Here is a 13342-nt window from a genome sequence, read left to right as displayed (position 1 = left end):
TACTTTTGCAGGTTCTTCATTTAAAGCAGACATTATGCTGTAGCCGGCTCCACCCGCAGCAGCCCTAAAGGTGAGCGCCTAAACACCACCGCCCTCCTGCATGGTTTCAACAAACGCCACACGCTGGTGCCTTTCTGCTAACAGGCTGATCACACCCCCATGCCTCACACCCGCTCGGGACATGTGTTGGTCTGCCATCCCGAAGCCACTACCTCTTGCTTTAGGGAACAGCATTGTTCAGCTGACATTAAAAGGGGTGAAATTAGGTATTTCTTTTGCAATTCTGCAAGTTGTTGTAGCAAGGCCGAGGTCGTCTTGTTTCACTTAGCGCTGTTTTTGACTTGTGGTCCTAATTGCATTAATTAGCATTACTTTGAAGGAGCCCTATCATTTTCAGGTTCATATTTGTATTGTGTGTCTCTACTGGGACATGTCTCCATGCTTCAATGTTCAAACAACTCTTTATTTCTCTCATACTGTCTGTGCTGCAGCATCTCTTTTCACCCTCTGTCTGAAACCAGAGCCCAGTCTGCTCTGATTGGTTAGCTGGCCGGCTCTGTTGTGATTGGTCAACCCCTTTAGAGATGTCCCGCACCTTACACAGTGATGTCACTAAGTTACGGAAGTAAACAAGAGTCCAATGGAGGCGTTTCAGGCACTGGGAGTGTGTGGGAGAGAAACTCCCTCTGGAGGAACTTTTGGATTTTAGTCTTTGCAGAACATTTAAATGCACAATAACCTATAACACACTACAGGAAATGGAAAACCCCCAAAAGCCTAATACAGGTTCCTTCAATTTTCCAGGCTTAGATGTGTTACAAACTTATGATTACGTTAAAGTCCATAAAGTGGAACAATTAGCTGCAGTGTTTATTTCCTCCACACTTCCTCTGTGTCTTGGACTGAAATGTAGCGGCAGTAAAAGCCCAGCTAATGCGCTGGCACTGTGTCGGTGACCGTATGGGATGCGTGACCCTGATTCACTTTCTCCTGGCTGCCTGTCCCAGGTCTTACTTTTAGAACACCGTGTGTAGCCTTGGCACATCTGAATGGGCTTTTTAGGGTTAACTATGACATCATGTCTCTCTGCAAAGACACATCTGGAGCCTTGTTTTACACAAAGTATTTATTTACAGCACAAATGTTACATAAAGGAGCAGCGTGTTTGCTTGGACTGAGTATCCGTTAACACCTCTCAAACACTTTATAGAGGTCGGGTAAGTTGGCGATCTGCAGCACAGTGCCGTCCTCGCTGAAGTTCTTCGGAGGACTGAAGAGGGTTCGGAAATATTTGAATATGACGTGCTCGACTTTCCATCGCCATGAGTTCACCTCAGCCTCCTGAAAAAACATCACATGTCAGTTCTTTAGCTTTCATATCATATTGAATCAAAGGAAGTGAACAGGACGGTTGGGAATATGAGGTAGTGATCAATAGAGAAACAAGCAGGGGTACAGGCAAAGCCTACTGCTGTGGGGGGGCAGGGAAATAGGTATGTTTAAGTGTACGCTACATTTAGAATACTCACAGCACTCTACTTGGCGTTAGACAGCCTTTACTGATATAAGATAACTTGGGCAGTTGCATTGCGCTCTTCAAAGCCACCAGACTCCATTGACAGTCATGTTATCCTGCAGGACACAGACGCTGCTGGTCTGCCGACACCTTGTTTGGTTCGTGCATTTGTGTTATCAAGCTATAACAAACTAAATAACTGATGGAAGAAGCAGTACACCAAAAACTCCTGTCTTCTGCGACGTTAAGTTAAGTCTGTTTGTCAATGGGATTTAAAGAACGAAGCTTTCGTTTGTAAGTTGCTTGAGTTGTCCCATTGAAAAGAGAAGCCGTCAGGCGACAAGGCATACTTTTCTAAATGAAGACACACTAAGCTAATACTGAATATGTTTTTTTAAAAGGTGGCTATATCACACTATGTTGCTGGCACAGTCAATAGAAGAACGTTTCTTAGCTCTCCACATAAGGCGTGCAAGCCACCATCCATTGTGGGGAAAGCACTGACTCGGAATAAGTACCTCATACAACCTACTTCAAACTATTCCTCAAACATGCAGAGTCCCCACCTGCTCCTCTCCGGGCTCCGCCTCCAGGATGTAGCGCTTCCTGATGGAGTAGAACATGCTGCACTCCTTACCAAAGTCTCTGAAGCACTCTCTCTCATTGTCCCAGTTCACCTGCACAACACCACCAAGCACAAACCTTCAGATCCAGTTCATCTCCAGAATGTCACCATGACGGCGCAGAGAGATACTCACCTCAGTGGCCAGGCGCAGGATGAACATGGGGAGACCCTCCATCACCGGGGTGTACTTGTCGAGCAGTAACGGCAGCCCGGTCAGATTCCCTTCCTAAAATGTACGAAGATCAGATTTAAAGCATGTGTAAAAGTAGATTGATAATGTCATGTTTTGCTGACAAAGAATCAATTCTTATCTAAGAAATAATCTATAGCTCATTAAGCACCTTTTACTTTTTCACACTCTTTCCCCCCCCAGGCGGAGCAAGGCAACGAAACTTAAAATAAGAAGCAGAATTTGACGGCGCGCTATGCATGGGGTCGCCTTGAGAGGGTTTCCCGACATGTCGTTGCAGTAAATTAAAGGGTGTTTCATGTTGTCGTTGCCGTGGACCTTCTTAATACCTTGGAAAATGCCGTTTACTCCCCTTAATTTTCGCTAAATTGATTTATCAACTTGTAATACTTTTTAAGACCCCGCGGACACCCTGTTAGAGGACATTGAGAATGGTTCAACTCACTTCACCAACCAACACATCTTTTTTCAGAAATTAACTCAAAAAATAAAGTATCATACTTAGAAACTTCCCTCCGGTATTCCATAGAAAGACATTTGGAGACTTTGTGTGTTTTTAGAGAATTATCTTCCCGACAGACAATCACTGTCCTAATAGCACAGACCTGGTCTATCTCCACAGAGAAGTAGTCCCCCAGCATCTCAGTTTTCTTCTTCAGGAAGTCCACTATGTACTGAGCCAGGCCTTCTTTAGGGCCGTCGTCTTCTGTCCAGCCGCTCTCCTCAGAGTCCAGAGCCAGCATGGCCAGGTCGTAGAGTGGAGCCGGGGTCTGAGTGCACATTATCAGGCATTTCAATCAGAAACTGCACAGTACACACTAATGATTCTCAAAAAACAGTACTACTTACAGATAGTCTTAATACACCAAAGTTCCCGAAGTCGTAGATGAGTATTTGGTAGAAAAGCTCCTGGCTGCAGCAGAATAACAAATTAATCATATGGGAAATAAAGTAGCCGACTGAAACATGTTTTTTTAACGGGGTTGCATGCTGTACGTCCGAGTCAAGATCAAAATAATCAATATCAGTTTAAGTGTGTGCTATATTTAGAATATTTCCCCCGCTTTACCTTGCCATCAGCTGTTGTGCTTCAAAGGCGCCAGACTCCATTAACACAAATGCTAATATGACCTTGTAGAATACTGGAGTTGCTGGTCGAATGCTGCCTCGGTCAGTAAGCTAGTCTGTGTGTTTGTGTGACGTGGTAAATCCGGTTTGGTAAAACACACAAAAACAAAGTGATCAAGGCAGCGACACACAAGCAACTCCCGTAGTCTCCAGTGTTAATATTACAGCTTTTGTAGATGGAGTCTGGTGGCTGTAAAACAGACAGGATGTAGTTTCCCAGACTGTCTGAAGGTCAGATGAAGGAGGGGAAATATTCCAAACTGACTTTCTTTAGGGGGCTAAAATAAATGGTTCTGCTGCCCCCCCCATCAACCGTTTACAGCAGTGGTTCCCAACCTTTTTTGCGTCATGTATGTACCCCTTGAGCTGGTCTCCATTTGATAAGTACCCCCTCACTCATGATTCGCCTCCATGTTTTCTTGTGTTAAACCCTTTGTAATCATATTCAACCAAACTCACTTTTAGCCGTTTCAACTGCTTTTAATGAGACACTTGTGCAGGACACCGGGCTTATGCAAATTCATTTTCAAATGTTTTGTGTGTGGAAATATATTGCAATCCCTAATCTTTCTACATACCCCCTTACAGTCCCCTGAAGTACCCCTGGGGGTCCCAGTACCCCCGGGTGGGAACCACTGGTTTACAGTACTGACTAACAGAGCAGTGAGCTGCTGTGGCTCTGACCTGAGCTTGGTGGTGTTCAGCAGGTACAGTTTGGTGTGATGTTGGATCAGAGTCCACTGAGGGTTGACGCAGCCCACAAACGAGTGGTTCTGCAACATTTCTTGAAGGCCTGGAGGAACAAAAAAGTGCATACTTAAAAGAGGGAAAATGGGTTGATGGGTGAATGAGCAGAAAGTTAAATCACTGAGATGGGAGTGAGCGAGACAGCAAGGAGTCACTCCTAAAATGCTACAGTTTATCGGGAACAGATGTTTTGTTTACCTCTGTGTGTGTTCTCAGTGATCTCAGTTCTGAGCTCTTTGATGCTGGACAGTTTAATGGCTCGTCTCTTGGGTGTCGCTGCAGCCGTCAGGTCCTCCACTTCCTCCTCCTGCTGCTCTTTCCTGGGTCGCTTCCTGGCCACACACACACACACACACACACACACACACACACACACACACACACACACACACACACACACACACACACACACACACACACACACACACACACACACACACACACACACACACACACACACACACACACACACACACATTAAACCTCCAGCACCTTAATGGGCGTCACATATTTGTATTGTCCTGCCACAATACAAGTCAAGTCTGCATCAATTCCTTTTTCAGCCACATGGGGGCAGGGGATATCCACAATGTGATGACTTTAAACTTGCCATATGATCATTTGATAGTTTTAGGGACTACAGTAAGTTAACAAAGAGTTGCAACATCAAACAGGGAGCAACATTAGCATTCAGTCGTGTTTTCCAGCCTTCTGATGACTGGACCACCATTGACCACTCTTTAACTAGTTTGTTTGTGTTTACCAACTGAGAGAAACATCTAGTCTTTAGCTGCTCAATGACTGTCTTTGTTCACCAGCTAGTTTACACTGCATTTCACTGATTCTTGAGAGTCGGGGCAAAACAGTTTCTGATTTATTTAGTTTTTAAATGTACACTATATTGATTAGAGTTATATATTCATGTAGATTAAGATCTGTGCTATTTAACCATGTAAAGGTGCAGGCTGGAGGTTAAAACACATTTTAAATAAATTCACATGTTTACCTTAAAAACTTGATTTGTGTCAACTACGTCAGACACACTAAAAGTATATAATTATATAATTATAATAGCCAAACAAGAATCTTAAGTTCTGATGTATGTTGTAATAGTGTTTAGTTACTCTTATATGCAATAAAATATAATATATAAACTAACGGCTTAATTTCACACTGTTATGATGAATACACATTTGCATTTTCAAACTTTATCTTTTATTTTGCCACTAAAGAAAGAAAATCCTTGTGGGAATAAGACACAAGAGGGTGTAGATCTGATGATCCTTTATTACTTAAACAAAAACTGAAGAAATAATTAGTTTTTTCCCAGAAAAATTACGAAAACATACATCTGAGGTTGCTGATGAAGATCTGACGGTGTTAACAGGAAACTGACGGAGTTGACAAAATTGTATTTGCATTTCTGATTAATGAAATCGTGCAGAGTTCAGGAAGAAATCCTGAACAGTCTGTGTGATACCTTGTAGGAATGTTCCTTTCCTCATTAGCTTGGAAGTCAGCCCAAACTGCTGGATTTGGTAAAGAAGACGGTACTTGTTTAGGATCTTGCCTGATGACACACTTAGTGCTGGTTTCTGACGCCGTAGCCCAGGAGGTTGTTTGTTTTTCTTCAGTTCTCTTCTGATGATGTTGTGGAATAGAAGAGCTTTTTTGATCTTTGGATTCCTTATGTATAGCATCTTCTTTGTTTCTGTCCCTGGAGAGTCCAGTGGTGTTTTAATTGTAGCCTTTTTTGTGCGCAATATTGCTTTTCTTAGTTTGTTTCGTTGCTTTGTTACATTCTTAAGCTTCTCTTTCAAAAAATGTATTTCTCTTGAATGCCTTTTTCGTGTTTTTCTTCTTTCCTTTCTTTCCCTTTCCTGTCTGCGAGACTCTCTGGCATTGTATTCTAGAATATCTTGATCTTGCGGACTATCTGGGGGGGTGTCTGCCTCCTGCACTGCACCTTCGCAGGACCTTTTCTGTCTGGACCTTTTCTGTCTGGACCTTTTCTGTCTGGACCTTTTCTGTGCCTCTCTCCAATACTTTCTCAGATTCCTGTGTGCCCCGTCTCCCATCTTGTCTATCTGTATTACTTTTTTGTCTTGAACTCTCCTCTTCCACCTCTGTCTGTCCTCGACTTGCATGGCATATTTCTTCTCTGGGTCACTGTTTAATTTTTCTCTTCTCTTTCGTTGGTACTCTCTATTTCTTCTCCTTCGCTCTTCAACTGACAATTTCTCTCTAGCCATGTTTTCCTCCAATACAAAAGACATGACAAATGTATTTGAATATTATTATGGAATCAGATGTCCATTTACTTAACATGACTGATTGATTGATTGATTTATTGATTGATGTACAATCTTAAAGGTGCAGTGTGTGTTCCTACAACCAGATGTTGAAAACATACACTGGCTTGTGCAGACAAAATCAATGTCCAGTGGAAGTAGTGGGAGATAAGACACAGCCATTACAACATTCTATTCCTTTACGATGTTCGAAAATAGTATAATATTGGCACATTAAGCGGTTATTGGTGGATTTGTCAACTCCGTCAGCTTACATGTCAACTCCGTCAGACATAAAACCTGACGGAGTTGACGAAATGGCATGTTTTTTCCCTCTGCAGAAAAAACACTGCAGCTAGCTAGCTAGCTAGTTTTTTGGCTATTGCTAGCTGTCTCCATAATCTCAATAAAATACTTTCATTGAATCCAATATGGTTTATTTAAAAGGTATCATAACAGAGAGATGGTGTTGACATGCTCCAGCTGTGACCATAGGAAAATTGACATTGTTCATCTAAAATTTAAAAAAAAATTCAAACATACCAGACAATGTGTGGTATTGATGTATTCACCACAGCCAGGGGAATGAAAAGGGACCCTCAGGGATATAGCTGACCATACTATTGCCTAATTTAATGAGGTTTATGACAAAATCTGACGGAGTTGACGGAAACAGAGGACACAACTTTGATAGGCAGATTTCTATGGAAAATATTTTTAGATGTTCATGGCATGCATTGCTTTATACATTCATAACACTTATGTTTGATTTGATATAAATGTTTTCACAATTGTAGAGGTTTTTAAAGTTTTTGGGGGCTGGTGAATATTGTGACCTCTTGCTGAGGACAAGAGAAATAACATGGGCCGTCTAACCACTGGTTATACATTTAAACAAATATCCCTCAAAAAAGTAATTATCTATGCTAAAACAGAACATCAGTATTCACAATTCCTTTAGATCTAACTTTGTGAGTATGTCAATCATTATTAATTTATTTATTTTTGATATAAATAAGACTTGTCTATTTTTGTCCCGACTCTCAAGAATCAGATATCAAAACCATTTTGCAGGAAACTGGTTTAATTACATTAGTGAGACTTATAAATGAAATGTGTTTGTCTAAACTGAAACAAGAAGCTAAAAGACGCTAAACAGGCTTCACAGAGCTGGAGGTGGCAATGAACCCGTGTGGGTTCACAAACTCCTTTTTGTATAACTTGATTTTTAGTTTTACCTTTCAACAGAGTCTGCCAGGTCTCCTCCTCCTCCTGGCTCCTCTGCTTCCTGCCGAGTCAGGGCCTGCAGCATGTCTGCATCGTCCGTCTCCTCCATCTCTGTCCTGTCAGGCTGGGCACTTCTGCTCGCAGCCTCCCTGCTGCTGGGTCCGGCTGATCCAGGGTCAGGGGCCGGCTTCTCTTTGGGCTGCAGGAAGGCGTCCAGCTTCTGAGCGCGGCAGTCGGTCCTCACCATCTGATGTGCGTAGACTCGATCGCTGGACTCTGCCGCGCCGCTGGAGGACTTCCCCTCACTGCCGCCTGCGGCTGAGAGACCCGGCAGCAACGTCTGCACAAACAGAGATATGTCAGAGTGTATCCTCACCACAGATCAACACTAACTTTCAAAGCCAAACAAGACCAGGCATGAGGTTTTATGGTTGCCATTGTTCACCTTTTATTCTGGGTGATTTCGATACTATGTTTTTATAGGTTGGCTTATTGATAATAATCAGCATTAAAACAACGGAAGCTTCAAACTGCAACAAACTATATTCTTGGTAGTCTGTGTTTTATATGATAATTGACAGAATTCGACACACTACAGGAAAGGGACAACCCGAAAAAGCATAACAGGGCCGCTTTAAAAGTCAGTCAGAGTGATGGCAACTTAAGAACATGAGTTTGTTGGCAATTATTCAAAATGGTTGCCAATGGCATCCTGTTAACCGAGCTCAGGCTTCTTATTTCTTGCTCCTCCAAGATCAAATGGCAACATATAAAGTGACAGATGATCTCTGGGCGGAGTTATACAAAGGTTAAGATAATAAAAGCAGGTCAGATCTGTCACTGTGTTGACAGAGTCATTATCATACCTGAGTGAAATATGTGCGAGAGGAGTTGGAGCCAAGGAGTTTGCTCTCGATGTGCTTCTGGACGCTCTCTATGATGCTGTCTTCGTGCAGGAAGTGCACTTCGTGTTTTGTGGGATGGACATTCACGTCTACGTTGTGCGGAGCGATCTCCAAGCTGCAGGGATCAGAACGCACTATTGAATGTCAATTTCATTCGCCCACGATAAAAAGCCTTGCAGAAAGCAAACCCATTAGCTCACCTGAGGTAAAGAAAGGGGTGTGTGTTCTTGGGAAGGTAAGCAGCATAAACCGTCTCGATGGCCTTCTTCAAAGCAGCGGACTCCACCAGGCGATCTGTTACGTCACAGATCACAATCTCCATTCAACACATTCTTAATGAGTTTAAATCATCTTTGCAGGCGAGACACTTTTCCAGGGATACGTACGGTTGATGAACAGGACCAGGATGCATTTCTTCATGGAGTAATTTGCATTCGAGATGTGTCCTTTCATCTGATAGGCGAGCTTCTGATCCTCACAGCCGACTTCGATCAGCTCCCTGGGAACATGCCGCACAGCCGCTCACGCAGTCAGCGTTAAGGCGGATAAGAAGTCATGTAACTACAGAGAGCATCTAAGCATTTTAAAATAAATACCTGCTGACTGCATTGCCAAAAACTCCTCGAATATTATCCACTACAGAGGCGTTGGGTAGGGTCCTCACATCCGCCACCGTCTCTCCTTGCTGGAAAAACATAACATAACAATTCTTGTACTAACAAAGAATATGTATTTGTTGTCAGTGCAGCATCCATACTAATAGAGAATTTATTTTGAGTTTTTTGCTCAGGAATTGTTACAAAAAGAAATAAATCTCACCTTTTTGACAGAGAAACTCTTCCCTGAATTGTGTATGGCATACCTATACAAAGGATTTGATATGAGAAGGATCAAAACACAACGAAAAACATAAAAACAGCATGAATCACAAGAAACAAAGAGTAAGATGGCAGACCTGCTGACCACTTCCACAATCCGTGAGTACTCATCTCCGGGGCTTTTTAAAGCTTTCCTCCGGGTGGACACGTTATAGAAGAGGTCCTCCAACTGCAGGCAGGGGGGGGCACATTATTGAAGGTCACGAAACATCCACGTACTACATTCTGTGAGTTTAAGAGCTCCATGGACTCACAAGAATCTGTGTGCCCTGGTTTCCAGCACATGGTTTGGGAGGGCCTTTCAGTTTGCCATCGCTGTAGTTGGCTCTGCAAAGAAATCCATACATCAAGAGAGGTCTGAAATCCTTTATGTCCAGTGGTGTAGTGGTCATTGGACGCGGGGGATCGCCGTTCCCCCACTTATTTGGAGCCCCTGCTTTTTTGAAGCATGATTTTTTTGGAATATTCTAATAAATATAAAATCATTGCCAGTGTATCAGTACATTTCACAGTAATTATAAGAAAAAATAAAAACGATTTATATGTCGTAGCCGCTACATTGTACTGCCATGTGGTTAATGCTTGTATATGCTGCTCATGCTCTTTCTGCACATCATGTATTTATTTTTGCTATGTATATAAATGTCATGTTCTTACATGTTGTATGCGAGGGGCTACGGATGGAAATGAGCTCAAAGCTAAAATCCGGCATTGTTTACGTTTTAAAGCATTATTTGTTTTATATGTTCATCAATTGTCCCTCTTCAAATAAACGATTAAATTAAATGAACATTTCCTTAAAAAATTATGATTCGTCATCACGCTCGTGACCCCAGGGTGACACCACCAGCTCGCCGCCCACCGATTTTGCAGCAGCTCTTTCCCTCAAGAACACAAACGAAACAGCTCTATAATGGCAGGTAAAAAAACCTTACTTGACTTATTTTCTAAAAAGAATATCATTGTTTGTAGCCTTTATTTAACCAGGTGAAAGCCCCTTGAGATCAAAAGATCTATTTTTCAAGGCTGACCTGCAGAGAAGAAAGAGGCTAGCAGCACCGAAGCTACAAGTGAAGCTGCTACCAGTACTACATCATCAGAAGGGCCGCCTACTGCAACTTAGGCCTATAAATTGTTTATGTAACTTATGTGCCAGTCTGTCCATGGTTTTCAGTCTGTGTGTGTGTTGAGCGCAGCGCCGTCTGCTTTTTGCAGTACAGTAACTAAAGTAGAACTAAGCATACCGGTAGTTTCTGTAGAACTGTCCCGTTTTGTGAGTGCACTGCGCGCATGCACACTTGTGGCATTGTTTGGGATGACTTAATTAAAATAGCGTCCACCCAGTAAAAAAATCCCCACTACACCACTGTTTATGTCTGTTATGAACCATTTAAAATAAGCATACCTGTAGGCACACTTGGCATCAGCTGTCTTCGTTGTTATGGTCACATGGGCAACATGGCTCACACTAGCAAGGGCCTGCAAAACAAAACAGACAACAACACATTGATACATACTGAATTTATAAATATCTTACAGCCTTAAGGGGGGTTCTGCTGCAGATGTACCTCTCCTCTGAATCCATAGGTGGCTATAGCTGAGAGGTCCTCAAATGTCTGCAGCTTGCTGGTGGTAAACCTCTCACAAACTATTTCCATATCTTCTCTCTGCATCGGAAATAAAAAAAAAAACTCGGTAAGAGGAAACTACAGGATAAAAAGTCAGGGACACAGTTTTACAGAACTCACACAGTGTGCGAGGGAAAACAAGACACTGAATCCAAATCCAAACTGACGGGGGTCATTCAACACTGACTCACCGAGACCTCACAGGTCATGTGGTGGATTTTCTCAAAAATAATGTATGTGAAATATTTATATTAAATTCATGGGACCTTGTAAAATCATAATACACTCCATACACTTTTTAGTTGTGAAGTTTTGGAGGTTTTTGTATTCCAAGCCTCACCAATTTCTTATTTTTCACCTGATTTGGTTACGAGCTGTACGGAACATCCATGAAACCCTAGGGATAATCTGAAACAGGTGTTCATGTGATTATTTGTTGCTGAGTATTGACAGTACTTCAATTAATAAAACATATTTTCTTTATATGAAAAAATAATTTTTCAATTAAAACATTATTTACACTAGTTTTTTTTTTACAACTACATTTATAATATGTGGCATAATAAAGTAAAGCTATCACATCTAAACAAAAAATCGGAAATGCATTAATAATCGAGTGCCACAGAGATTGCTAAATAATCTTCCGAAGTTACAAGACTTAAAGATATTTAAGGTGTGTGTGAAACAAAATTGGGTAATTCTTTGAAACGAGGAAGTGCTATTATTCTTTACATTTTCAAAAAAAAGAAATGTTAAATAGGCCAAGCATATTTCATACTATTCACTGCCTTTGATATCTAAGAGGATCCTTTTTTTAAGTGGTTTTATTTCATAGGTTGATATTTGCGCAGTGCTAACTTCATGGTTTTCCATCTCTGTTTAATACTGAGCCAGTTGTCTGCTCTCATCTTAAAAGATCACACTTTTCATAAAAATCTACCACTTGTACATTCAATTTGCAAACAATTGTTTGCCACCACCCAAGCAGAGGTGTTTCTTCTTCACCCACCCTGATGCCAGTTCCGTTGTCCTGAATCTGAAGGAGCTTCAGGCCGCCGTCTTTCACTGTCACCTGAATGTTGGTGGACTTGGCATCCAAACTTGCAACATGCAAAATAAAAGAGTGTTATTAAATAAACAGATATCTAACATGTTCAGTGGAATTATCTAGTCAGCAGGTTCACGTGGCTGTCGCTATGTTACTGGTGTGTTGATAAGCAGATTTGCTAAAAACGTGATGTAAACAATGGTGGCTTCTGCCATATTTTGTCCCTTTCTTTTCCCCACAAGTCAAAAGGCTAACATTAGGCACTTTATCCAAATTAACTGTATAGATTAGGTTAACTGTTAGACAGTCAGTTACCAGTTCTCAATCAGTTCTTTGACGGCGTTGGCAGGACGCTGGATAACTTCTCCGGCTGCTATCCGGTTGACAACAGCCTCGTCGAGCCTCCGGATAACACCTGCCATGTTCACAGTGCTGCCGACTAACTTCAGGGTGAGTTAAACAGCAGGTAAACGCTGGGAATAACTTTACATGTGCATACAAATGTATATATTTAGGCTTAAATTTAGAATGTCATCTCTGTAAGAAAAATAGCACGCATGGGACCAGAGAGGCGAAAATAGTAGGAGGTCTTACTCTGCTCCAAATATCAGTGAAACAGTGAAAGTCATCATGTAAACGCTTAACTTTCTGAATTATAACACAAATTATAGAGTTATGGAAATGGTTAAATTGAGTCATTTACCCTTAAAAAAAGGTGAAATAAAACTAAGTGTATTCATTTATGTAATGCGTGGGCGTGGCTGTTGATTAACAAAGATGTTTCAGCTACCACTCTTTGGTGTTCAAGTGAGTTATCTTCTTAATCATATATGATCTTTGATGATTCTGCGCGCGGAGGCAGCATGTGGGCGGGGCCGGTTAAAACTCTTCTTCTCTGGTAGATATTTTTGGAACTTCTAAGCTTTGACATTTTCACAGCGCCAGATGATGGTTACATTATATTACATTACATTTCATTTAGCTGAAAAAAGTTATGTGCACCCCTGTTTATATGTACGTAATCTGCGCGATTTACAATCTCCAGGTGCAGTGCTGCATAAACATGGCTGAGTCAGCGATAACTTTCGAGGGGTGGAGGTATGCCCATTATTTTGAGTTCCTCTGAAGAATAGACAGGAATGTGACGGTGAGGTGCAAA

At 41.7% G+C, this 13342-nt stretch overlaps 1 protein-coding gene across 2 annotated transcripts; it reads right to left on the bottom strand.

Moving 5' to 3' along the window:
* Nucleotides 1-1111: 1111 nt before the first annotated feature.
* Nucleotides 1112-12746, bottom strand: mlh1 (mutL homolog 1, colon cancer, nonpolyposis type 2 (E. coli)). Of its 2 annotated transcripts, XM_034101294.2 has the most exons (19): nt 12499-12746; nt 12145-12235; nt 11076-11174; nt 10913-10986; nt 9762-9834; nt 9585-9676; nt 9449-9491; nt 9226-9314; nt 9016-9128; nt 8830-8923; nt 8591-8744; nt 7736-8064; nt 4405-4538; nt 4144-4252; nt 3181-3244; nt 2937-3101; nt 2275-2367; nt 2083-2193; nt 1112-1341 (listed from the first exon to the last, which is right to left on the bottom strand). In XM_034101294.2, the coding sequence occupies exons 1-19, from the start codon at nt 12603-12605 to the stop codon at nt 1186-1188; spliced, it is 2190 nt and encodes a 729-aa protein (XP_033957185.1). In that variant the 5' UTR covers nt 12606-12746; the 3' UTR covers nt 1112-1185. The 2 variants fall into 2 exon arrangements, with proteins under 2 accessions (XP_033957185.1, XP_033957186.1); XM_034101295.2 differs by lacking the exon at nt 2083-2193.
* Nucleotides 12747-13342: the final 596 nt, after the last annotated feature.

The sequence above is a fragment of the Pseudochaenichthys georgianus genome, chromosome 15, assembly GCF_902827115.2.
Source record: "Pseudochaenichthys georgianus chromosome 15, fPseGeo1.2, whole genome shotgun sequence".
Lineage (NCBI taxonomy): Eukaryota > Metazoa > Chordata > Actinopteri > Perciformes > Channichthyidae > Pseudochaenichthys > Pseudochaenichthys georgianus.
This window is presented reverse-complemented; position numbering and strand designations above follow the sequence as displayed.

Excerpts from the sequence above, each read along its gene's own strand:
- mlh1 (XM_034101294.2), bottom strand. The coding sequence starts at position 12,605 with ATGGCAGGTGTTATCCGGAGGCTCGACGAGGCTGTTGTCAACCGGATA. Across the intron at positions 9,129-9,225 it reads TTTGGCAATGCAGTCAGCAG|GGAGCTGATCGAAGTCGGCT; the intron begins GTATTTATTTTA and ends GCATGTTCCCAG. Across the intron at positions 8,745-8,829 it reads CACCCCTTTCTTTACCTCAG|CTTGGAGATCGCTCCGCACA; the intron begins GTGAGCTAATGG and ends TGATCCCTGCAG.